Below are 25,693 nucleotides of genomic sequence, written 5' to 3' on the forward strand. Positions count from 1 at the left end.
AAGGTTTTGAGGTTGGCTTGTGATGACCACCCTCTGACGTCAAGTTGTAGAAGCTTCTAGTGCTTACCTTTTTGTTTTTCCCTTCCCTTCCCCTTCCTCTCCCTTCCTTTCTTTCCTTCTTGATAGAGTCTTGCTCTGTTGCCCAGGCTGGAGTGCAGTGGTGCCATCTCAGCTCACTGCAACCTTTGCCTCCCAAGTTCAAGGGATTCTCCTACCTTTGCCTCTCAAGTTTCTGAGATTAGCTGAGCATCACCATGCCCAGCTAATTTTTTTGGTATTTTGGTAGCAACAGGTTTTACCATGTTGGCCAGGATGGTCTTGAACTCCTGGCCTTAAGTGATCTGCCCACCTTGACCTCACAAAGTACTGGGATTACAGGTGTGAGCCACTGTGCCTGGTCTTTTTGGTTTCTTATCATAAGCCAGTTCCAACCCTAAGCATTCTTCTTGGGCCCACGATCCTGGCTACATAGAAGGAAATATTTTCTAAACAATAAGAGATGTTCAACCATGGCATGGGCAGACTACAAAGTGAGATTCTCCCTGTCCCAGAATGTCCCCACTGAGACATCTGTCTGTCCTGGCAGGAGCCATGTTTATAATAAAGGAAGGCTGAACTAGAAGAGCCGTGAAGTCCCTCCAAATTCCAAGACCTCATTTTAGAACTTAAGCTTTCTGAAGCTAGAAATAAAATCAGGGCAGCAGAGAAGAAATCGCATACTCACATTTATCAAGCATCACTCATGGCTAACAAATACTTATTTTGACTTCACTCTGATGCTGGTTTCAGAGAACCAAGATGATGTCCGCCATAAACTCACTTTGTTACAGTGAGAAGCACGCAGGCATGGAGCTTTCACCGTTAGGATAAGCATGCATCATGCAGCGCTGCTGATTTTTACACTGGTGGCCCTTGTGATTTGTACGTTTGTGTCCTCTCATTTGCTGATCCCCACAATGGTCTCGTCAGCTTTGCAGATGTCACTATCATTACCCTCATTCTACTGAGAGAAACCCTTGAGTTGAGGGGCGTGGAATAGATTAGCACGTAACATATCTTTCCAGATCACTGTTGAGGACGCTTTTGGAGGAGACATCTTCACATGAGAGGAGGAATTTTGATTTTAACTAGTCACTTGCTAATGAAAAGGAAATAATTGAGCTGGGTTTTTCTATAATAGTCACAAATTATGGCTGTTCTAAATGTCCTATTTTGAGAATTGTCTTGCTATTAAAAGTAGATTTATTTTAAAATAAATTTTGAGCTGCAGTGTTAGTTTCAAAGTAGAGAGCTTGATCATGATTCACCAAGCTATTTATAGTAGTCCCCTCTTATACCAGACATTTTATGTGTGTGTGAGAGAGATGGAGAAGAAAGAAGAAAAAATAACTCATTTTTTTAAAACTGAAGAAGAGTACAGTGATCAAAATCCATCATGCGAACCCCATCAGAGGACTTTACAATTGCTGTTCTTACGCTTCTGGTTTTGTGCTCATTCAGATTCTTAATTCCAAAACTTACTTTCTATCCTTAACTGAAGAGGTATAATGAAGAGATGTGAGTTCTGAGAAATAAAGAGGAGGGCAGTCCACCTGGAAACCTCTTATGAGCATTGCCAACCAGTAGCTCAATTCAAATCGCACAGCATTTTCTTTCAGCAAAGATGAGTCACGATGCAGCAGTTCTGGATAAGGTTTCAGTCTCAGGTTTGTGCTTAGTAGGTGGGTGACTTTGGGCAAGAACTTCCTTTCTCTGATACTCGTTTTTTTTCATTCATTCATTCGTTTTCTCATTCACGGGTAAGTGGGCATACCAGTACTTACGTCAGGGGGGTTTTGTGAAGATTAAATAAAATGGCAATGCCAGCTTTCAGCGCTTTGTCAAACTTTCACATTCTATAATGTCAGGCTTCACTGTTTTCTGGAAGATTGTTTAATTTACTACTGTTCTACTACCATTCCTGAGAAAGGGCTGCTTTCTACTCCTATTTATATTATTTTCTCTTTTTATTTTTTGAAACAGAGTCTCACTCTGTCACCCAGGCTCGAGGGCACCATCTTGGCTCAATGCAACCCCTGCCTTCTGGGTTCAAGTGATTCTCCTGCCTCAGCCTCCCCAGTAGGTGGGATTACAGGGTACCCACCACCACGCCAGACTGATTTTTGTATTTTTAGTAGAGACGGGGTTTCACCATGTTGGCCAGGCTGGTCTCTAACTCCTGACCTCAAATGATTCACCTACCTCAGCCTCCCGAAGTATTGGGATTACAGGCATCAGTCTGGCCTGTTTATATTATTTTCTACCACTATTAGTATTCCCACAGTGGGGTAGCTTCCTTTCCTCTTTCTCCCTTTTCAATGACTTAAAATTATTATTAAATATCCCCATCCACAGCTTTCTCATCTTTTGTTTCCCAAAGAGTGAATAGGATGACATGGTCACTGCTGGGTATATTTATGTAGGAGAGATGGGAGTGGGCAGAGAGGGGACAACAGTCAGAAGAGATGATGTAGCTGGGGTCAGAAGGTGGAAATGCTGAGGACGGAAAGAGACCTTGATCTTATAGCAAGTGGGATTGAAACGATGTGACTGTGTGGAGGAAGGAACTCAGCTCTCACCCCTATCCACCAAAGGCACATGACACTGTGTGGTGTGTCATGAATATGTCTGAGAAAATGAGCTCTAGCAGTCACTGAAGCCTCCAATGAAAGCCACTATGCAAATAGGTATTTTTTGGCCTTGAAACTAGTATTATTCCCTTGAGTTTTAAGTTGACACTGAAAACGTACCTTCCAGAAAAGAGAAATCTGTTGTCTACTGTAGTCAATGTGCCGTTTCATGTACCAGACATCTAACATCCCAGTAGGCTCTGTTTCGAAGGAGAAAAAAAAGACATTTTTACATATTTACTCAGTAGAAAAGCTTTAAATGTTTTTAAATGATTCTGGAAGAGTAGAATTAGAGGACAATTTCAATTTTTGTGTGTGTGTTCCAGAATTTTTTCTTTTTCTTGTTTAACAATGCACATAGATATCTTTGGCCAAAAAGTCAAAAAAACAAGGTTACCTTAAAAACAAATTTCTAAAAAAATGATGAGAAATTTGTTTCTTAATTTACTTTTTTTGGTGACAGGATCTCACTCTCTTGCTCAGGCTGGAGTGCAGTGGCACAATCTCGGCTCACTGCAACCTCTGCCTCCCAGGCTCAAGCAATCCTCCTGCCTCAGCCTCCTGCATAGCCGGGACTACAGGTGTGTGCCACCATGCCCGGCTAATTTCTGTATTTTTTGTACAGACAGGGTTTCATCGTGTTGCCCAGGCTGGTCTCGAACTCTTGAGCTCAAGTGATCCACCCACCTTTGCCTCCCAAGGCTTGAGCAACTTCACCTGAACTTACCTTACTCTTAAAACATGCATTATTAAAATAACCCAAGGAAAGTATATATGGCTTTAGCACCATAAGACAGAGCAATAAATAATTAATTAATTTAAAGAGTATATGTGGTTCTTTTTTTTTTTTTTTTTTTTTTTTTACTAAAATGCAGAAAGAATTCTCAACAGAGAAAGATACAACTCATATAGAAAAACACTTTTTGGACTTCAAAAAATACACTAATACAAATGACAAACCTTGTGTTCATCTCCATTCCTAGACTTATCATGTTTTAGTTATAATTATTTCATTTGTGATCATTAGACGATGATCTACTTAAAGGGAAGGCCTATCTCATTTAATATGCCACATACCCAGTGCGGTGCTTAGAATATAATAGGCTCCTAATAATTGTTTAATAACGAATGCAAATCAGGTGATATTATCTAGTTAATGCAAAAACCCAGGTTCAATTCATTAAATAAATAGCCACCAATCTATAAGACAATGGTCAAATATGGCCCAACTTAATTTCAACCAAACATACTTGCAAAGAGACTAAATAATCAGCTCCTGTGTGTATCTGTGAGCGTGAGTGTGTGTGTACATAAGTTCATGCTCACGTGAGTGGGTAAAGTAATTTTGTTTTCTCTACTATCAAGTCACTTAGGTTTGTTTTGATTTACAGCCAGGAGTGGAACCAATAGAAACAACTCCTTAAACAGGCTTCAGCTGTGCCAAGCTAATTTCCTCAATAGTGAAACTTAGAGTTTATTTGAGGTGAGGCTGCACTGGGTTATTTTTTGGATTAGAAAGTTCTATCTAGGCCAGGCGAGGTGGTTCACGCCTGTAATCCCAGCACTTTGGGAGGCCGAGGTGGGCGAATCAAGAGATCAAGAGATGGAGGCCCATCCTGGCCTAATGGTGAAACCCCGTCTCTACTGAAAATGCAAAAATTAGCTGGGCGTGGTGGCACATGCCTGTAGTCCCAGCTACTCGGGAGGCTGAGGCAGGAAAATCACTTGAACCCGGGAGGTGGAGGTTGCAGTAAGCGAGATCACGCCACTGCACTCCAGCCTGGTGAGACAAGACTCTGTCTCAAAAAAAAAGAAAGTTCCATCTAACCAGATAGAAATTCCTAAAAAGTTAAGTCCCACCACCTGGATAACAGGAGCTAAGAGAAGAGCAAAAGAGAAAGAAAGGGAGCATAAGTACCCGCACACAGTGGGCAGGTGCTGTGTGGGCCCATCCACAGCTCCGACTCCTGTCCTCCTCAAACCCAGGATGCCACTTCAGTGCAGTAGTCAGTGTGAGCTTCAGAGCCAGGTCTGCGGGGTAAACCCAGCTCTATGACTTTGAACAAATGCTAACCACGTCCTCCAGCTAGTTCCTCATCTGTCAGAGGAGGGTGAGAATTCCACAACATCACACGGGCGGAGTGGGAATTTCAGGAGAGCCTGCCGACACCTGGTGAGTGCTCAGCACGTGCAGCTTTTGTTGTTTCCCGCATTTGAAAACTGAAGTGCTGAAAGGTTAAGGAACTTGCTAAGGTCCCCGAACTCATCATCAGAGATGCCAGGCTTTGAACACAAATCAGTTTTATCCCAGAGCCCATAGCCTTGGCTCTGTACCTTTCAGGCGCCTGGCTCTGAGAAGGCTGATGGTTTATCTGCAGTACTTCCAATCCCCATCAGGTGGGCCTTCTTTTTGTCCTGTCCTCTTCCTTCATCACTTCCTTTTCCTGCCTCTCTTGCTCTCCTCTCTTTTTTGTTTTTTCTAAACATTCACTTCTTTTATTTCCTGTCTTTTTCCAATAGTGGTAGTATTTACCTTTGCAGTGAGGACTTAGAGGTAATAAATGCTTATGTAAAACATTTTGAAAATGCTCTAAATTCTCCAGGAGTGTTAAGAGTGGCCCAGGAGTCAAGCCGGGGACTTCTATCTGCTAGCTTAGATGCAAAAAGAAAAAAAGCACAGGCAACAAAGGAAAGGGGTTGTGACATTCACTAACCACCTACTATCAGGTGATGTCTGGACACTTTATATCCATCATCTCATTTAACCCTCATACAACATGAGGGTGCATATGATTACATCTGCTTTATAGGGGAGAACAAGGAGGCTGGCAATGGTTAAATGATTTACAAAAGACTTGGGTCTGCTAAATGGCAAAGCCGAGGACTGAGCCAGGTCTTGCTCTCTCCAAAGACTCTGCTTTTCCTATTACAGTTCACTACATTGACCAAAGCCCTGAATACTCCATAAACTAGATAATCCAGACATTTGCACAATCAGGGTTTGGAAACCTGGGTGTGCTCAGTGTCAAAGCCAGTTGACTTGTACCACAGCAGTACATGTTTTCAGTTAATTACTTATTGGTAAGAAATCTAAAGGGAACACTCATTGACTCATTAAACATCCACAACCTAACAGATTATTACAGAGTTAAGAATCAAATTCTAGAATTATACTCTTTTCACAAGGTAAATTGCAAGTAAACTGAAATGTTAATGGTGCCCACCTGCAGTGTATACCTCTATGGGAGAGAAACCATTAGTTGAATCTGCAAAGTGTAACATTTCATGACCAGAGGTGTCAAATCACTGCTGCTTAAAGCAACATAAGGGCTAATAGTGAGGAGAATCTTTGACATTCAACTGTCACAGAGTCACTGAAAGTTCTAACCTCAATGTTATCTGGCAAAATACAGATAAAACTATTTTAGGCATGTGAGAAAAAAAAAAAAGCCAAAGGCCAATATGTTCAAGTGATTAAAAAAAAAATGAGTACAAATGACTAAACATACAAATATGAGAAATGGAAGTCAGATGAAACTACTTTGTCTGTAAAGGAAAAAACTGCAGGGTTGAAGTGGAAGAAGCCACCAATATGAAAAAGAGATGACCTTGCCTCAGACTTCACTGAGCAAAAGGAAGAAATCAGATGGAAATTCCTTCCTCTTTCCACCATAAAAACGTTCAAACACCCCAACCAATTCCCTAACATAGCACTGCTACTGATGTCCCAGTGGATGAACCATCTTCCATCATGGTCCAACTCTTCAGAGTTCTGGGGCACACTCCCTCTCGCTTTATCAAAGATCCATCTCAAGTTATCATCCCCACCTTCCCTGTGCTATTAACTGCTCCTTCTCTGCTGGACCCTTTTCATCCCTTTGCAAAGACACTGTATTATCTCACATCCCAAAAACAAAAACAACAAAAGATTGTTTGATATCTCTGCTCTTCTTCATATAACTCGTTGAAAAGAGTTCTCCATCATTCCTTCCTTCCAAGATAGGTGTTGAGCTTAGAGGAGAACAAGTGAAGGAGAGAAGGAGGTAGAGACTGTAACTGAATCTCAAACATAACATTTTCCTGTTAGTGAAAGTGTTTGATATAAGTCTCTTTAGAAGAGAAAAGAATCATTCGTTTTCAAGCCTTAGGCAAAATGACACAAATATGATGCTTTCACGTATAGCTAGCTTAGGGCTCAGCCAACTACATCCTATAAGCGAATGGTCTTGATAATGGTTGAAAAGAAATCAAAAGAAGAATCCTTTTTAGTGACATGTGAATATTACATAAAATTCCAATTTCAGCATCCATAAATAAAGTTTCGTTAGAACACAGCTATGCCTATTTGTTTAGGTATTGTCAATGGCTGCTTGCATGTGACAATAGCACATTTTAGTAGTTGTAGCAGATCATATGATCTGCAAAGCTGAAAATATTTACTGTCTGGACCTGTAGAGAAAATGTTTGCCGATCCCCCAAGCTAGACCGTTATGAGATGTTTGCGGTCATTTAAAAAGGCTGCCAAAAAAGAGTTCTATTATAGAATCAGTCACAGTTTTAGAGAGTACCTAAAAAAAAAATCTCACTAGTAATTTTTTTAAATGCCAAAATAACCTCTAATATTTAATTGTTCCCACCTGTCTTATCTTGGCAATAAATATTTTTAAATTACAAATGAGTGCATGAATTTCCTAACTTCTCAATGTGGGCAGAGGTGGCTGCAGCTGGGAACTGTTCATTTTTTCCCCGCTTCAGGGATCCTTCACCCCTCATCTCTGCCCTCACCATGATGGGGGAGGGTTTCTCCCTTACTACTCTGCCCCAAGTATGAATGAACATGCAACACTTCCTTTATTAGCTGTATTAGCATTGAGCAAGATCAAAAACTGCAAATACGACTTTTAAAATGCTGAATGAACAGAGACACATATTGGTAAGATAGTGCTAAGGAACAGCTGATTCACCGGTATTTTTTATCTCTTCTTGGTGTTTTAAGTGGTGAGAGATCACCTTCCCTCAATACCTGTGCATATTCTTTTTTTTTTTTTTTTTTTTTGAGATGGAGTTTCGCTCTTGTTACCCAGGCTGGAGTGCAATGGCGCGATCTCGGCTCACCGCAACCTCCGCCTCCTGGGTTCAGGCAATTCTCCTGCCTCAGCCTCCTGAGTAGCTGGGATTACAGGCACGTGCCACCATGCCCAGCTAATTTTTTGTAGTTTTAGTAGAGACGGGGTTTCACCATGTTGACCAGGATGGTCTCGATCTCTTGACCTCGTGATCCACCCGCCTCGGCCTCCCAAAGTGCTGGGATTACAGGCTTGAGCCACCGCGCCCAGCAATACCTGTGCATATTCTGAAGCATGTCTGGGCACCCTGAGCCCAAATTCAAGGATGTTTTCCCACTAGAAGAAAAATGTGGCTGCTCTCTTCCTAGTGTCACTATCAGGCCTGACTTTGATGGATTTGATTTCAAGACTGTCCTCTTAAACACAGCAAAGTAGCTTCTTTCCTCTTACCCCTTATTTTGCAGTCATTAAAAAGTGTTTTTCAGTGATAGGAGCTGAATTTAATGACATAGGAAAGGGCCCTATGGAGTAAAGGAAGCCCTCGCCCACTGTTCAAATGATATAAACAACTGCACCCGATCCATCTGGAGATGTTACGTTCCTCTCAAGTTTGAGAAGCAAAAGCTGTAAAAAAAGAGCTCTATTATAGAATCATTCAGTTTTAAAGAGTGCCTAAAAAAAAAAGCTCACTAGTAATCTTTTTAAATGCCAAGCTACATATGAGTACACATTGAAAGAGTTAAAGGAAGACATGCTAAAAAAAATTCACACCTTTTAGGTTTACATCAGTTGGTGTTTCATAAAGAAACTGATGACAGAAATAGCGGGTAAGGGGTGAAAACCAAGCAGCTTAGAGTGAGCGAAAAAAAGACCTATGACAGCCCACAGAAAAATCAAATATAGAAAAGGGAGATTCAGACATAGAAAGGAAGCCAACAGAGCTTGGTAAAGGTAGTGTGTCTCAGAGTATGGGTTTCTCTCTTTATGAATACCTGCAATGACTGAATAAGCCAGCTTCCTAGGTTCAATTCATAATTATCCATGAGTTCATAACCATAATGAGTTGCATCATTGTTGTGATGGTTTATTTTATAGGAAATGAGAAAGTTACTGTGCTGCCTTGAAGGATTTTTAATTCAACAGAAAAACACTTTAAGAAAAAGAAAAGAAAAACATTTTCACACATCTCTAACTAGGTCATTAACATATGTGAGTAAGAACGACAAGAATTCACAAGCCCAGAGTTTCCCTAGTTTATAGTTTAGCTTAATGTGATATAACTTAAATATTTCCCAGCCTACTTACTATGTTGAACTTGGGTATAAAATATAGCCCATTTTCAGAAATTTTATCTGTACCACATATATAAACAAAATATAATTCATGAGATAGTCTTTAAAAAAATTACTTTGACTGTGTATAATAAAAGGATATAATGAGTAAGCTCTAGATTATAAAAGTGACAACCAGAGATCAAGTCGTTCGACATTAAGAGATTTTATTATAAAACGAGTGGTAATAAATTATCATTTGTTGAATAAATTCACTTTTAGACAATTTTTTAATATAAAGAAATGCAATTCTGTAATTCCAGCACTTTGTGAGACCGAGGCATGTGGATCACCTGAGGTCAGGAGTTTGAGACCAGCCTGGGCAATGTGGCGAAACCCATCTCTACTGAAAATAACAAAAATTAGCCAGGTGTGGTGGTGCACGCCTATAATCCCAGGTACTTGGGAGGCTGAGGCAGAAAAATTGTGCCACTGCACTCCAGCCTGGGCAACAGAGCAAGACTCTGTCTCAAAAAAAAAAAAAAGGCAATTAATACAAGAAGTAAGGAAGAATATAAGATTATTCTACAAATTATGTATTAGGTATTATATTCTGCTAAAAGGCCCTTTAGTTCCTTGAATGTCATTGATGTATCAATGCTAAGTATCATCAGTTATCAAAAACCATTAGTAGCTCACAGAAAATAAATGCAACTTAATTTTGAGGCTAGGTAACATGCACTCATATCCATAAGTTTCACAAATAAGAATTTAGATTTCGCACATTAATATTACAAAATCTCCAGATAATGAACAATGGATTATATGCCAAAAATTTTTCCTCTGAGACAAATTTATATAAATTATGAAAGGCTCTCTACTGTATTACTAAATGAGTGCTTTTAAAAACTAATATTCAGATGGCTATTTCTTGTGTCTACAAAGATTTAATATTGGCATAAAGTTTATATAGGCATTTTTGCTTCAATAAAATATTTTCTTATACTTCAGTAACATCCCTTTCCCAATAATTACCAAAAAAGAAAAATTCATCAGACTGAAAAATACATTTGATATCGTTTTCATAGCTATGGATGGCCAGGTGGTTCTCATCTGAGCAGTGAATATCAAAGGCTTGAGGTCTAATGTCATAATATTTGGAGAAGAGAGGATTCCTGGATGCTAAATTTTATTTTGAAAGATATGTCTCCAGAGCCTACTTCCTTCTCATCGGGCTTACTGAGCCACATTACTTTTCAAAGAATCAAAAATAAAAAATATATGAAGCTTTAACTACAAAGAAATGAGATTAATTACTGGTTATAGCTCTGTGAAATAAGTTACTGAGATAGTAAGAGAGGTAAGAGTTATAACCAAGCACTGTAACCCACATCACTGATAGCAAACAGGAGTAGAACTTACCCAGTGTTAAAAATTTCCTAGCAATACTTAAGTTAATACAAAAATTAACTTGTTAATTAATGCAATCATGCCTTTTGATTGAGCACTAGTACTTTAAAGATTCTATTCCAAGGAAATAATTGCATCTTCCCGCTCTCTCCCTCAGTTCCTCCCGATATGTATGTACGTTTCGGACACATACCTTCTTCTGGTGTTTGTGCTCTCAATGATTCACTCCAATCACTCCAGCTTCCCTTACAAAGATGTAGTTTAGAGGAAATCTGAAATTCATATTCTGTAAATGGTTTCAGATCCAGCAAATCATGTCTTCCTTTGGCCTTTGTAACATTAACCTTGAAAAAGACATTTTTTTAAAGTGCCTATCAGTACTAGATTGCTAATTTAAATAATTTTAACATAAAATGAAAAAAAAAAAAAAAAAAAAAAATAAAAAAATAAATAATTTTAAAAAAATGAAAAAAAAAAAAAAAAAAAAACCCCAGGCCATTTGATTCTGTTTGTTTTTCGGACCTACCATTCAATGAGAAGAAATTTCAATGACTGTCTTGCTAAATAGATATAATATTAATCTGAAATAATAGCTTCTCATTAAAAATAAAATCTCCTGGGAAAGAACCCATCTATGTAGGTTCTCAGCGGGGATCCTGAAATCAGTTGAAAAACAAGTAAAAATTGAAAACTACCAAGTTTCAAAACACCTTGGAGCAGTTTCTACACTAGAGATTATTTTTTTATTTGATTACAATTAGAATGTGATGAATGTTTTAACACAAACATAGAACTGGCTTTTAATAAAACCCTTTAATTGATTATACTCTCTTGAATATAAACTATATGTAGACCTGATCCTTTGTTATTATAAGCCATTGAATTTTATTAAAATCCTGGAATCATAATCCTATACCTTTTATTTAAAAACATGTAATGTTTAATATTATATTAACATGTAGGCCTTTCCTTTGGAATATTAAATTCTATATAAATCTCTGTGGACATTCCTTAGTATTTCTCTTTTCAATATCTTTTGAAAATGCTAACAAGTAATAACAGGACAGGAGGTAAATAATAAGGAGAAATGAATCCTCTACTAGAAATAAACTATAGAAAATTAATATTGGTTTACAAATGCTTTAAAAATTTCAGAATCAGAGATCAAAATTCAAGATTTTTTTTTTCTTTTGAGACTGTTGCCCAGTCTGGAGTGCTGTGGCATGATCTCGACTCACTGCAACCTCTGCCTCCCAGGTTCAAGCGAGTCTCCTGCCTCAGCCTCCTGAGTAGCTGGCGCTACAGATGTGCACCACCATGCCCAGCTAATTTTTTTTTTTTTTAGCAGAGATGGGGTTTCACCATGTTGCCCAGGATAGTCTCACTCTTTTGACCTCACGATCCGTCCACCTCGGTCTCCCAAAGTGCTGGGATTACAGGCACCCAGCCCAAGATATTTCTTAATCAATAGTGGATGTACATAACTTTCTGATAGTTCTCAAGTGTGTACTTTTGGGATAAATATTCTTAAACTCCATATTTTGCTGTATGAAAACACAGAGGCCTGCGCAGCAATATTAAGAACCCCTCAATGTTCTTAACTTCACTCTAAAGATCATTACCATATTCCAGAGCCTGCTGTTATTGGGTCGATATCTGAGTCGATTGAGCAGTACCAATCCCTCATCTCTCCAATGAAGGGTACATCTGCTCACAGAAGCCTTTTTAAAGTTGATTCTAATGTCCCACGGAGGAAGAGGCCTCACTAGTAACCAGGACAAACAAAAAAATGTAGTTCAGGATCTGTGATCAGCAGCTATCTGGCATGAGCTATAAAGAGTTTGGTAAAACTCAGTTCTGAGATGTACGACCATCAGTTTGGCAAAATATACAAGGGAGTTTGTATATTTTGTATATTTCACCAAATATACAAAACTGAAAAAAATTTTTAGAAAGTTGAATTCACTTCTGGATCTTTAAAGTAATCGCCCCGATCAAATATCATTTTTACCAAATAACTACTACCAACATTAGTGGTAAATTTCAACTCCACTTAATCCAGTGGTTTTTAAAAAACCAATGTGCCAAACCCAAGAGTTCCAATGACTGAGAAGCCAGAGGTGGCTAGTGATGATTGCCTCAGGAGGAGAAGAAAAGTTGGTAGGAAAATACACAGCAAAGGGACAGAGGAAAAGAGGAAAAGAATAGTGGGGCAAGGAGGTAGCCTAGAGATAAACAGTCTATGAAAAAAATGAGAGGAAGCCTGAGAGGAAATGTGGTGGAAAAGTGTACGGTAAATACCAATGATCAGACCCATAGTATGTATGCAAATAAGTATGCAAAGATGCAAAGAAGTGTTGTAGGAAAAGAGGAGAGAAGCACACAGTGTGAAGTCGGAACTTCAGGCAGCCCAATTCTGCCTGGATGATCAGAACTTGGAATGCTTGAGATTGGGCTCTGATTCAACTGGACCAATTACATTTGCTCAGAAATGTACTGGGACTGGCTTGCCCCAGGGATGGAGGTAAGTATTCTCAGAGCAAGATGCATTTGTGACTGGACACAATTTATAGTTTGCACCTTGATGCTCCAGCCTAGTAGGCCCACAGGTAGCCTATCTCACAACAATGGGAGTAGCCATAGGGGTGAAAGGACACATCCTCCAAGAAGGGCTTGCACTGAGCATCTTGAATGACCTCACAGGACCTTCCCTAGTCAGATCATTACTAGCTGGTTCTTTCATGGGATTTGAATCCAGGGGCTAATTTCTCCTATAGAGAGAATAATGTTGAACATCCCACTTTGTATAGCCATCTTTATATAGCTCTAGAATCATGCACCCTTTAACTTGCATCAAAATAACTATTATATTTTGCCTATACCTGTTGGCCAATTTCCATCAATATCTGTCTTTCTTGAAACATATAAAAAAGACTTGAGTGATTTTAATAATAATTATGAAGTACCAATGAATGACACTTACAAAAAGTGAAATAAAATGTACCTATGTCTAAGAATGTGAATGTGGATGGAAATGAAGAGGAGCTTCCAAGACTATTGACAGCAGTGACCTTGGCTGTGAAATTGGATTCAGGCGATTCAGGGGTAAGGTTGATTCCGAAGTCCAGATAGTCACAATAATGATCTTTACATTGCTTCTGCCAGGTTAAATTTTTTGGTCCACTTAACCTGTAAACAACACACAAAGATGCGTAGCAAGATGTTTCATGTGCTACTTTCTACTTTTAGTACAAAAGAACAAAATGTTTAAATATTTAGAATTCTAGACAATTTTTAAAGGTCAATCTATGACTAAGGGATACACCCCAGAAATATTTGTATTATATGGTCATAAATAAGACTACACTTCACCCAACTCCCTTTCTTGGTAGAACTGAGATGTTTTTTCATGTTTGTGTAGATAGATAGGTAACCAAGCCTACGCTGCTGAAATTCCCCAAATCCTGCTGTCATCTTGGCTCCCTGGGGCAGTTCCAAACATCATCCTAAGGACCATGGCCACCTTGACATCTATGGCACAGAAGTGTCACGTCCTAGTACAGCAGTGGCCAGAGTAGAATCCTGGGCTATTTTACCCTAATACTGAGACTCGCATGTAGGTAGTTATTTCCTTTAGGTTAAAAAAAAACAGATGTACTACAGAACCCCTCCTTTCCTCCATCTCCTCCTCACCCAAGAATAGCACAAATCAGTTGGATCTTTAATGGGATCATGAAATCCACTTCAAGGAACAGAATCTCCCAGACTCTCTCTTCTGATGGACTCTTAGGTCAGCCAATGTGCTTTAAAAAGAAACTTGTCCAAGGGAATGGAAAACTACCACAAGGAAGAGTTTATTTATGTATCATGACCCCAAGAGTCTGCAATTACAAAATAAAGAAGAGATCTTATGCAGCCAGTTTAACCCTACTAGAGTGTGAAAGAACAGCTATAACTTCGGTCTTGGATGCCCTGAAGATAACTCGGAGTTAGAACTCAGGCCCAAGACATTAGGTCTCTCATACTGTAGATAAATGAACCAGTTTTAACTATAAACACTAGAAACTTTTTTTTTAAATTATTTAATTATCTAGAGATATCTATTGTTTCTTCTTTCTGGTAAAAATAAAACAGATAGGCCAGGCATGGTGGCTCACCCCTATAATCCCAGCATTTTGGGAGGCAGAGGAGGGTGGATCATGAGGTCTAGAGATTGAGACCATCCTGGCCTACATGGTGAAACCCTGTCTCTACTAAAAATACAAAAGTTAGTTGGGTGTGGTGACTCATGCCTGTAGTCCCAGCTACTCAGGAGGCTGAGGCAGGAGAATTGCTTGAATCTGGGAGGCAGAGGTTGCAGTGAGCCGAGAATGTGCCACTGCACTCCAGCCTGGTGACAGAGCAAAACTCCATCTCAAAATAAATAAATAAAACAGATATTTCTAAATGTCATTTAAGAGAAGATCTACAAAACAGCTGCAGAAATACAGCCTCTCACTCACTGTAGAGTATACTCAGTGTATAGGTGGGTGTCTCGTCCTCTAACCCAGGTGCAGGCCACAGTCCCTTGTTCTCCCTTCTGTATGCAGGATAAGTTTTGAGGCTGTTCTGGAGCAACTTTAAAAAGAAAGGACAAAACTTTATATATCACACAGGTGATACTTCAACCAAATTGTTATTATCTGCCAACAACATGACAACACCTCCCCCACATGCCATAAACCCAGGTAAACTAGAAGCTATTTTAGATTCCATACAAATCCCAGTTTGCCATTAAGGCATAAATTTCTTCTAGAAACAGTAACAATAGTAGTAAATATGGATCAAATACTTACTATAACTATACACCAAGCCCAGTGCTATGTGCAGTTTTTCAGAATTAGACAGCACAGAACCCCATGAGGTAGATACCATTATTATCTTTATTTTTTCAGACGGGAAACTAAGAGAGGTGAACTATCTGGCCCAAGATTATAAAATAATGAAGCGGCAGAATCAAGGCTCCAGCTCAGCCGTGGCTAACTCAAGTCCAGGCCTTTTACTTCATATTTTACCATTTTCCCTGACAGGCGAACATCAGTGCTAGCTCCATTACCCCTGGGAATAATAAATTAACATTTTTTTAGAGTGATGCCCATTCAAATATTAGAAACCTTTAAAAATGAGAGACTTGGTTGGGCACAGTGGCTCAAGCCTATAATCCCAGCACTTTGGGAGGCCAAGGCAGGTGGATCACCTGAGGTCAGGAGTTCAAGACCAGCTTGGACAACATGGTAAAACCCTGTCTCTACTCAAAATATAAAACTTAAGGTGGGCACGGTGGTGGGTGCCTGTAATTCCGGCTACTAGGGAGGCTGAGGCAGGAGAATTGCTTGAACCAAGGAGGCAGGAGGTTGCAGTGAGCTGAGATCGCGCCATTGCGCTCCAGCCTGGGTAACAAGAGCGAAACTCCGTCTCAAAAAAAAAAAAAAANAAAAAAAAAAAAAAAAAAAATACAAAAATTAGCTGGGCATGTTGGTGCATGCCTGTAATCCCAGCTACTTGGGAGGCGAGGCAGAAGAATTGCTGGAGCCCAGGAGGCAGAAGTTGCAGTGAGCTGAGATTGCACCACTGCACTCCAGCCTGGGGGTCAGGATAAGACTCCATCTCAAAAAAACAAAAAGAAAAACAAAAGTCTCTTCCTTGTATACATATGTACCTGTGTACATATATACATTTAGACATATTTATATATATATTTATACCGTGTATACTTATGCATATACACAAACTACTCATGACTGAGCCATACAGAATACTATGTTAACTTTACATTTTCTATACAACTTTTAATCTTAGAATTAGTAATTATCTTGCTTTTCCGTTTGTTTAGTTTTCTTGTTAATAAAATTTCAAACTTCCAAGTCAATTATCTGAATCACTGTTCAATATACTGCAATATATTGGGACTTCTATCCATTTCATTTGCTTGAGGACCGCTCTCTTGGATCCTTGTGTACTTTCCAATATAAGACCAGTTGCCTCCATGCCTGGTACCCAGCTGTCATTCTGGGACTGCTCATCCTCAGTGTTTCCTAAGTTCTTTCTCCTTTTCCTTTGGCTCTCTTGTTTCTTAGATTTAATGTTTTCCTCCTTCTTGTTGAATGACTTGTGTTGGTGGGGCATAGCCTCTAGGAGTTCTCTGGGAAAGGGTGCATGGGAGGAAATATTTTGAGCATAGTTTAAAATGTCTTTATTCTACCCTCACGTTTGACTGATACTTTGACTGAGTATAGAATTCTAAGTCGAAAAGAATTTTTAGTCAGGACTCTGTTGCCTTCCACATTCCAGGTTGCTGTTGAGAAGCCTGAAGCCATCACCTAAATGCCTCCCATGTGCCTTGCATGGGATTAAGCACTTTGCATATAAGAGGGGATCTAATGACTACAACCATTTCATGAGGTAGATGTTATTATCTTTATATTACAGATGGAGAAACTGAGGTTCAGGTAATTTAAGTTGTCTAAGGTACACTGCTACTGGCAGAGTTGACATTCAAAGCCCATGGCACTTCTGCTATACCACAGGCTGTCAATGAAGAGTACACGACTCACAGTGGTATGAACAGGAGGCTCTGAGCTGGAAGGTGCGTACTTGGCCTACTTTATGCCTCCTACCAATGATCTGCTTGGCCATTTGCTTGGTCTTCTGCTCCATGCTTTTGGTGGAAAATTGCCTGGCACCAGCTATGCATATATATCCTTATGGGTCACAGAGAGGAGGTTTCCATCTTTCCTGGACAGAGTCTCACTAAGCTCTGTATCACAGCCTTTATGACAGATACCATGTCTATGAGGCTTGTCAGCCAGCCTGCTATAGCAATTCTTCCTAGTCTCTTCATGCCTCTTGTCTGCCACCCCAAAGCTTCTCTGGAACCCCTGAGGCACAGGGTGCCATGAAATCCCTCAGGTCTCATGCTTGCTCACGGGCTTGCCTGGTTGGACGTGCAAGGCTGTGGGCTGCAGGCTGGGAACTGCAGCAGGTGTGCTGCTGGTTCATCCTGTGCACTGTGGCTCATGCTGCAGATGTCGACTCTGACACTTTAGTTCTAATCCCCCAGCAGCTGTTGCAAGGAACCAGCGATGCAAGCCAGCAGTGTGGGAAACTGATCCCCTGTCAGGGTAACTTTGACCAATGGGAGATAGTTAAATTCTTCTTTCTTTCTCCTTCATGAGATTTCTATATGATCTTCCTGGTAATGTCTCTAAGTGCACAAACAACCAGCTGTACTTTATGTTGAAGCTGTGGCCAGCTCAGTCATGTTACCACCTAGTATTTGCTTTTGTCCCTTTCCTGGCTCACTCCGTCCCTCTTGCCTCCTCGCGGCTGTGTAACTCCTCTGACCAACACCCCCTTCCCATGAATTGTTAGCAGGTCAGGTTTTTTGTTTGTTTGTTTGTTTTTGTTGTTTTTTTCTGCAGTCAGTTTTCTAGAGAACTGAGGAAAAGACAATAAGTACGATCAATGTTTTCTTTTAACTTCTATGAAGTGTGAGAACCAGTGGTCTAGGTGAGCATGGATGGAAGAACTATTTTGGGGGGCATTAAGTTAGGGAGGGCGAGAGGTGCTGCTCAACTCTGCATAGTCATCCTGGGCTGTGTAAGTCTAAAAAGACATCTCTTTATTCTTTTTAGGAGGCTGTAGCTTTAAACACATTCTTGTAAGTCAAGAAGACATAAAGATCCAACTGCAGAGAGAGAGAGAGAGAGACTTGCCAAATAAGATTTCAATTTCTGAACTTCACACATTGAAGCTCTCATGTCGGTATCAACATAAAATACTTCAACGTGGTGGGAAAGAAAGAACATGGACCTGTATCTGGGTTTCTGCTTAACACATGAAAAATACTAAAAGATTGCCAAGTTTTAAAAATTCAAAATGGAATGCTTACCACCAACTAAGATCTCTGCTCCGCATATTTTAATTTCATCACTATTGATACAGGCCAGTTTGCAGACAAACAAGGTTGTACCAAGGGGAAGACCTGTGATTTGAGAACTGAGGGAGTGGCCATGGTGAAAATTGATTCTTCTGTCAAACTTGTACAGGATTAACTTGTTATGTCTGGAATCATTCAAGCAGCCTTGTCTGGGCTTCAAAGTGCATGAAATATTGACAGTGGATCCAAGTAAAATTGCACGGGAAGGCTTCACAGTCACATCGCCCCTCCTGCACTCATCTGCAATAAGGTACAAATGCAATATTTAGTTTGTGATAATAAACCCATTTCAAAATGAAGAGTTTATGTAATTCCCCAAAACAGGATAAAATTAGCCCCATCGGATCATGCAAGTATAAATAACTTACATGTCTCTGGTTATAATGGTGATGTGTAATGAGAACAGAAGATAAACATATTGAAGTCTAACTGTATTTGAATGAATATATGCATCCTGCTCATAACAGTATTACTACAATCAGAACTATAATCAGACCTATAGCCAGGAAAGTGGTGAGAAAGCAGGATTGAAAGAACATTCAGGAACACAGTTCTGGGAAAAACCAGCCTCTCTTATATGCAAATTATTTACCAGACTACTAAAGCCTTCCCAGAATAAATCACATTTGTTTCCATCACCATTTATGATTTACAATTTTTACTTAAATACTTGTACCAAGAAAAAAAAAAACAGTTTTAAAAGAGCATTAAAAGAGTATTGCAAACATTGTGCTACTGCACTTCACCTGGATAACAGAGCCAGACCCTGTCTCAGAAAAAAAAAAAAAAGAACTTGTGGAGGGTGGGAGGCAGGAAGAAAAATGTGCTGAAATGTAAAACATGTATTTGTGATGCCTAGCTGGATTTCTAAGCCACTTTCTTAGGAGGACATAAAATAATTGGACCCCTATATTAATCATTAGTGCAAATTAAATAGAAGAACTATTAGTTATAGACAGAACCAGACTTACCCACTTAAATGACAGAGATTGACTACAAAAGACCAACTACCTAAACATTTACTGCAAATAAATACTTCACCTGTAATGGAAAATTTAAACCACAAATTCTTCCACAGAGTAACTTATAGAAATATCTTACCTATTTTCGCTTTAATCAACAGCCACATGATTATAAAAATAAGTGCCAATGAGCAGCCTCTATGTGCCATCAACAATCAACTCTGGTATAAAGCTTTGTATTCTTCCTTGCAAAAGAAGACAAATTCATTCGTGTTAAATACACTTAGAAAATACCAGAGCCAAAATAGTTCAGAAGATCTTCAAGTGTCACTTTATTTTTCTCCACTTTGTTGAAATTTTGTTTGTTATTTTAAAAACTGATATATACCTTTAAAACTAGTAAATCCAATATCTTAGCCACATTTCAACCCCCATCTCAGTGAAACTTCTTGGGGTCAGCAAAGGATTAGAGGAGGAACTGGAAGTCTTAGTCCATTTGAGCTGTTATAACAAAATACTCATAAACTAGGTAGATGATAAACATCAAAAATTTATTTTTCACAGTTCTGGAGGCTGGCAAGTCCAAGATCAAGAGGTCAGCAGATTTGGTGTCTGGTGAGGGCCCACTTCATAAATGGTTCATAGATGGGGCCTTCTTGCTGTGACCTCACATGGTGGAAAGGACAACAGAGCTCTCATGGGCACTAGTCCCATTCGTGAAAATTCTACCTTCATGACCCAATCACCTCCCAAAGACCCTGCCTCCTAATATCATCACCTTGAGAGTTAGGATTTTAACATATGAATTTGGGAGGGGGAATAAACATTCAGACCATGGCAATGGGCTTTGGGGTCCTTTAGAACTGGGTTTAAATGCTTGAGACTATCTGCAAGTCACTTAACCTGTCTGAACCTTAGTCCCACACAACACTTTTTCTTTTACTTTTTCTTCCAAACAAGGCTTCATCATCATATCAGACAGAGTATTTTGACTAATTAGAGTTGCTGATCCAGTCATGTGATTCTGGAAATATATATTGAAAAATGGTTCATAACCCACCTGGAACTTAGTAGTAAAAGATTGATTTCTTTGGCAGTAAAAAAGGAATTCCAAGGGTTGTTTGCATTTTCTAGAGAAGCTCATTTATTTATTTGTTTTTTAATTAGTTATTTATTTTACAGAGTGATTTTATCTTGAATATGTCAGAAAACATAAGCTGGCAATTTCTGATTTGTTTCCAATTCAAACCTAAGAAATGGCTCCACTGGTCAGTAATACATTTTAAAAATTCTATTAAAGATAGGCCAAAAATTCATAAAGTAGGCTGGGAAGTTCTGTGATGTCAGGCCACTAAAAGGTAGCCAATGCAAAGCAAAAGTTTACCTCTTAACCCCATACCTAGACATATGCAGAAGATATTGAAGAGCTTCAGACAATGTCACTTATGCATTCAATATGGATGTCTGCCTTTCACGTGCTAGGCACACTACGTGCTGGAGATACAGCAGTGTTGTCCCTGTGGGGTTCTAGGAAAGTGCCCTTTGATTCCTCTACCTCTAGCCTAGTCATCATTCAGGAAAACCCTAAATAATATTAGCCTAAGTCTTTGCTGGCTACTCTTTCTTTTCCTCTTGATTTTTAACTCTTGGAGGACCTTAGCACTCTCAAGGTATTTTTTTTTTTTTTTTCTATTTCTACTCTCTCCTTAGGGATCTCATCTGGTACCCTGGCTCTAGATGTCATCTGCAAGCTAAAGATTTCAGACACAGATCTCCAACTCACACATCCCCCTGAGCTCCAGTCTCATCCATCTGTCTCCTTGGCGTCACCTCTCAAATGTCTAACAGGCTTCTCAATATCAAGGCGTTCAGTTTGAACTCTTAGCACCCCTTCTCCAAACTGGTTCTTCCTTCAGCCTTTTCTATCTCAATGAATGACATTCTTACCCCTAAGTTGTTAAAAACATCTAGAAGTCATCTTTGATTCCAACCTCTTTCTCATCTTCTACAGCAAAACCATCTCTAGTCCTGCCAACTTTACCCCCAAAACATGTTACAGATCAATGCACTTCTCTCCATTCCAACTCACCCTTGTTCAAACCACTGTCATCTCTCCCCTAGTCTACACTAGGCCCCAACATGTCTTTCCAATCCAGCCTTGCCCTTTCTAAGCCATTTTCACATAGCTCACTCTGTTTTAAAAACATAAATCAGATCATGTTACCTGCTGCACACCACCACTGTTTGAAATCCTTCAATAGGTACCTACTGCTGTTAGTAAAATATCCATAGCCCATATCGCACACAATCTCTCAGCCACTGCATGGCCTCACTTCCTCCCATCTTGCCATCATCACTTTATATGTTTGCCTGGCTCATTCTGCTCCATTCACGCTAGCCTTCAGACTGTTCCTTGAATAATGCAGGCATGCTCTTTGCTGCCTAGGAGACTTTGCATTTTCCATGTCCTCTGCTAGAATCATTTTCCCTTGTTTTTTGTGTGGCTGATGTATTTATATCCTTTAGATTTCAGCTCATGTGTTACTTGCCCAGGAAGCCCCTCCCTGACCGCTATCTCTATCCCTCCCACACCCTCCCTGACCAACGTGGTCTTCCCCAAGTGATTTTTTACTCATCACCTTATTATTGTCTTCATGGTACAATCTGCAACTACCTTATTTCTTTACTTAATTACTTGTCATCTGTCTTTTATACTAGAGTATAAGCCCCATAAAAGCAGGAACATTGACTATCTTGCTCACCGCTGAATACCAGCAATTAACACTGGGAAACATTTAGTATTCAATAAATGTCTATTGAAAGAAAGATGCAAAGGAGGGAAAGGAATATGATCTTTAGAAAATTCCCTATAAACATCCCTGTGGTAGGCAGGAAAATGGCCCAAAAAAGATGTCCATGCTCTAATCCTCAGAATCTGTGAACATATTCAAATGGCAAAAACACTTTGGAGATGTGATTAAAGTTGAGAACCTTGAGATGGGAAGATTATCCCGGATTAACCAAGTGGCCCCAATGCAATCACAGGACTCCTTAAAAGTGTAAAAGAAAGGCAAGAGAGTGGGTCAGAGAGATACGATGTATGAAGGACTCAACTCTGCTGCTGCTGGCTTTGAAGTGGAGGAAGGAGCCAGGAGCCAATGAATGTGACAGCCTCTAACAGCTGGGGATGGATCTCAGTTCACAGGTACATAAAATGTATTTCTTGTGAGTTGTTGTTAAAATGTTTGAGAAGCACAGATTTAACCCAAAAGCTGCAGGTCTCCTCATCTCTAAACCAAAAAAGTCCAAGATCACGGAGTACAACGGCCTCTGTGAGCTAATTCCTGTCTATCACCAGCCACATCTACCACCATTCTCTGCTGACACCACTCTCCAGTGACACTGAGCTGCTTCCACCCCTGCCCGTTCCATGCCGAGTCATGCCTTTGTGTCTTTCCTTCATGCTATTCTCTTTACTTTCCCACTATTCTTACACTGGGTGAGCCTTACTCATCCATCTAAGCTCAATTCAGACACCTTTCATGCAGTTATTCATTCAGTAAATATGTATTAAGCAGCTGCAAGTGCCAAGGCCTTGGGATACAATAAAGAACAAGACAGAAGGGATTTTAGCTCTCATGGAAACAACATCCTCTCATGGAGGCAGAAAACAAAAATATAAGCAACAAACTGGTGAGTTCAGGTAATAATAAAAGAAGGCTATAAAAGAGGAGAGACCCTGGGGAGGATAGAAACTGGTTAACGAAGGCATTTGTAGGAAGCGAAACGTGGGCTAAGATTGGTGCTGGCCAGCTGCATATGTGGGAACACTTTTTCCTGACAGAGGAATGGTGAATGCACAGCCTGGAGGCAGACAAATGAGCTTGCCAAGGGAGAGGTACAGAAATAAGGGCAGGGTAGCTGGAGAAAGTGACTGCAGGGAGATGGTATGAGATGAAATTAGAGAAGAAGGCAGGAGCCAGATTTACTATGGACTTGTTTGCCAAAAATGGGAGCCTAGATTTTACTCTTAAATATATGAGAAACCACTGGTGTTTAATTAGGAATTTTACTGATTTAGTTGAGTTTTAATTGAGGGTGTAACAAGATACACATTACATTAACACACACACGCACACACTTGTCTGGGGACTTGGGTGGATGCAGCCAGGCCAGTTAGGAAACGACTGCGGGACACAGGTGATGATGATGATGTGGACCTCAGGTGCAGTAGTGGCAATAGAAAGAAGTGGTCAGATTTCAGGAAGCCTTACGTATGTCTTCAGGTCACAGTGACCCCTCCTACCAGTATCCTCAGAGCGCCCTGGCATCTTCTTGCCTTAGCACATACCGTAAAGGGAACTAATTTATTTAGATACCTGTCTATCTCCTTCATCACCTTGCAAGCTCCTTATCTACAAGGATGAGAAGATGAGAACAAGAGAATTCTGTACAGACTTTAGCATCCCCACATAATTTAGTCACATATTTATAGCTTACTATTCTTTGTTCAATCCAGTATTTAAGTAACTGACTCTAACTATTTCTTCAGGTCTTCATTTCTTCATGTGCTCCCGTGTCCCATAATATTTGATGAGTAAATTTGTATTATTTTTTTCCTGTTAATCTAATGTCAATTTAATTTTCAGACTCACCTAAGACACTAGAAGAATGGAGGGGAGTTTTTCTACCCCTATGTTAGCTGTTGTATTAAAATTTGGAATAGTCTTACACAAGATAAAATTATGGATTGAACTGGAAGATAACTGAATGAATGGATGCAAGATATCTGCAGCACTCCTCTGTAGAAATTTTCAACATGCATCACAATTTATGAAGCTCTAACATTCTCCAAATAGTAAAAAACTCAGATGGTAATTATTATAAGGATTTAAAAAATGGATACATATGAAATATGTTTTTATATATTATGTCCTATGTATTAAATAGGTTAAAATATATGTGTATATTATATAAACATCTATATTTATATGAAATAGGTAAAATGGAAGATAAATTTGAGTTTATATAGTGGTATACTGATCCAAACACAAACTTGCTCATTTTCTCTGACTACCAGGTAAAAATAGCTTCTCCATTTATGAGAAGTTCAGAATCCCCAACGACCTTCAAGTAAATGAGGTATCTTCCAATAAAATGAAACCTCTTGTCAGCTGTAAACATCCTTCACATGCCCTGTCTAGAGGGTCAATATTGAAACAACAACTCTGTCTTGAATCAGAAAATCAAAGAGTGTGCTATGTCATTGACTCATCACTCAAGTTGTGACAGTTTCCAGATGGTGAAAACAACGTCTCACATGGTGGGTAAGGGAGTGGGTGGGCGGGAACAAACCAGAAATACACCAACCGGCAGAAAGACAGAGGCAACAATTGCTCCCCGACCAACCTCTTTCCCCATTGCTCTAGAGAGAAGCACAAAGCATGCAGCTACTTCCAAATCGTATTGTGCTAGGCTAGGAAAAAAAAAAACTCTTAAGTTTCCTTTCACAAGTGATAATCTCATATTGGCAGGAACACTTTCTACTTCCAAATTTTTCTTCTGTATCACTGTATTAAGGTCAAAAAAATAGTGATATTAAGAAAAAGAAAAAGGTGAATGGATCTCAGTTCTGCTGTATGCTATTGACCGTGAGAGCTCCATTTCTTCATCCCTTACAGTAGGTATAGTAATACCTAGCTGGACAAAGTTACTGTGACAATTAAGACAAAGTTATTGTTAACAGTTCATGGCATCATGGATTCATGAGAATACTTAGTACAAAGTAGGAACCCCACTGAGGCTAGTTCCTATTTCCCCTGTTGATTCCCTCATTTGTATTTCTTCGCTGAATCATGAATGATTGTCAATATACTAGAAGTGTTCATTTTGTTAGGCCAGATGAACAAATCTTAATTCCTAAGACTATCAAATAACTTAAAAATCAGGGGAGGAAGGAGCCATACAAGTTACTAATAACTACTGTGTCCTGCTGCTCCCTTCCCTCCGACAGCTGACATTTCAGCCTGGGCTACCACAGACAACCAAATAGCTGTTTCAAATGTGTCTCAACGTCATATAAATGCATGCTGTTAATGATCAGGTGACTGAATGAGGCAAAGAACAAAATTCTTCCCTTCTGCCTGCGACGCTACTTACAGAGATGTTTTACTGGTAGCAAATCAGTATACAGACAACACTTCAGAGGCCATTTATTACACCTTCCCTACTTTACAAGTTGGTAACCATGGCCTAGAAAAAAAGAGGGGATTTACTCAAGTAAACATTAATAGGATATTTCTTTTCTTTCTTTTTTTTTTTTTTTTTGAAATGCAGT

General features: G+C 39.5%; 1 protein-coding gene across 3 annotated transcripts in view; it reads right to left on the reverse strand.

Annotated features, from left to right (window-relative positions):
* The window catches only part of IL12RB2 (interleukin 12 receptor subunit beta 2), an 88,888-nt gene that overhangs the window by 57,271 nt on the left and 5,924 nt on the right, over positions 1–25,693 (reverse strand). Inside the window, exons 2-8 of one of the 3 annotated variants that reach the window (XM_037739928.1) lie at positions 19,496–19,601; positions 18,347–18,634; positions 14,919–15,033; positions 13,421–13,605; positions 12,039–12,181; positions 10,610–10,760; positions 2,790–2,869 (exon numbers count right to left, since the gene is read on the reverse strand). In XM_037739928.1, the coding sequence (XP_037595856.1) occupies positions 2,790–2,869; positions 10,610–10,760; positions 12,039–12,181; positions 13,421–13,605; positions 14,919–15,033; positions 18,347–18,634; positions 19,496–19,565 (1,032 nt within the window). In that variant the 5' untranslated portion in view covers positions 19,566–19,601. Of the gene's footprint in view, positions 1–2,789; positions 2,870–10,609; positions 10,761–12,038; positions 12,182–13,420; positions 13,606–14,918; positions 15,034–18,346; positions 18,635–19,495; positions 25,687–25,693 lie in introns of those variants that run through there. The other 2 variants (XM_017532331.2, XM_037739930.1) reach the window with 2 other exon arrangements.

This window comes from Cebus imitator, unplaced genomic scaffold (genome assembly GCF_001604975.1).
Source record: "Cebus imitator isolate Cc_AM_T3 unplaced genomic scaffold, Cebus_imitator-1.0 Scaffold3, whole genome shotgun sequence".
Lineage (NCBI taxonomy): Eukaryota > Metazoa > Chordata > Mammalia > Primates > Cebidae > Cebus > Cebus imitator.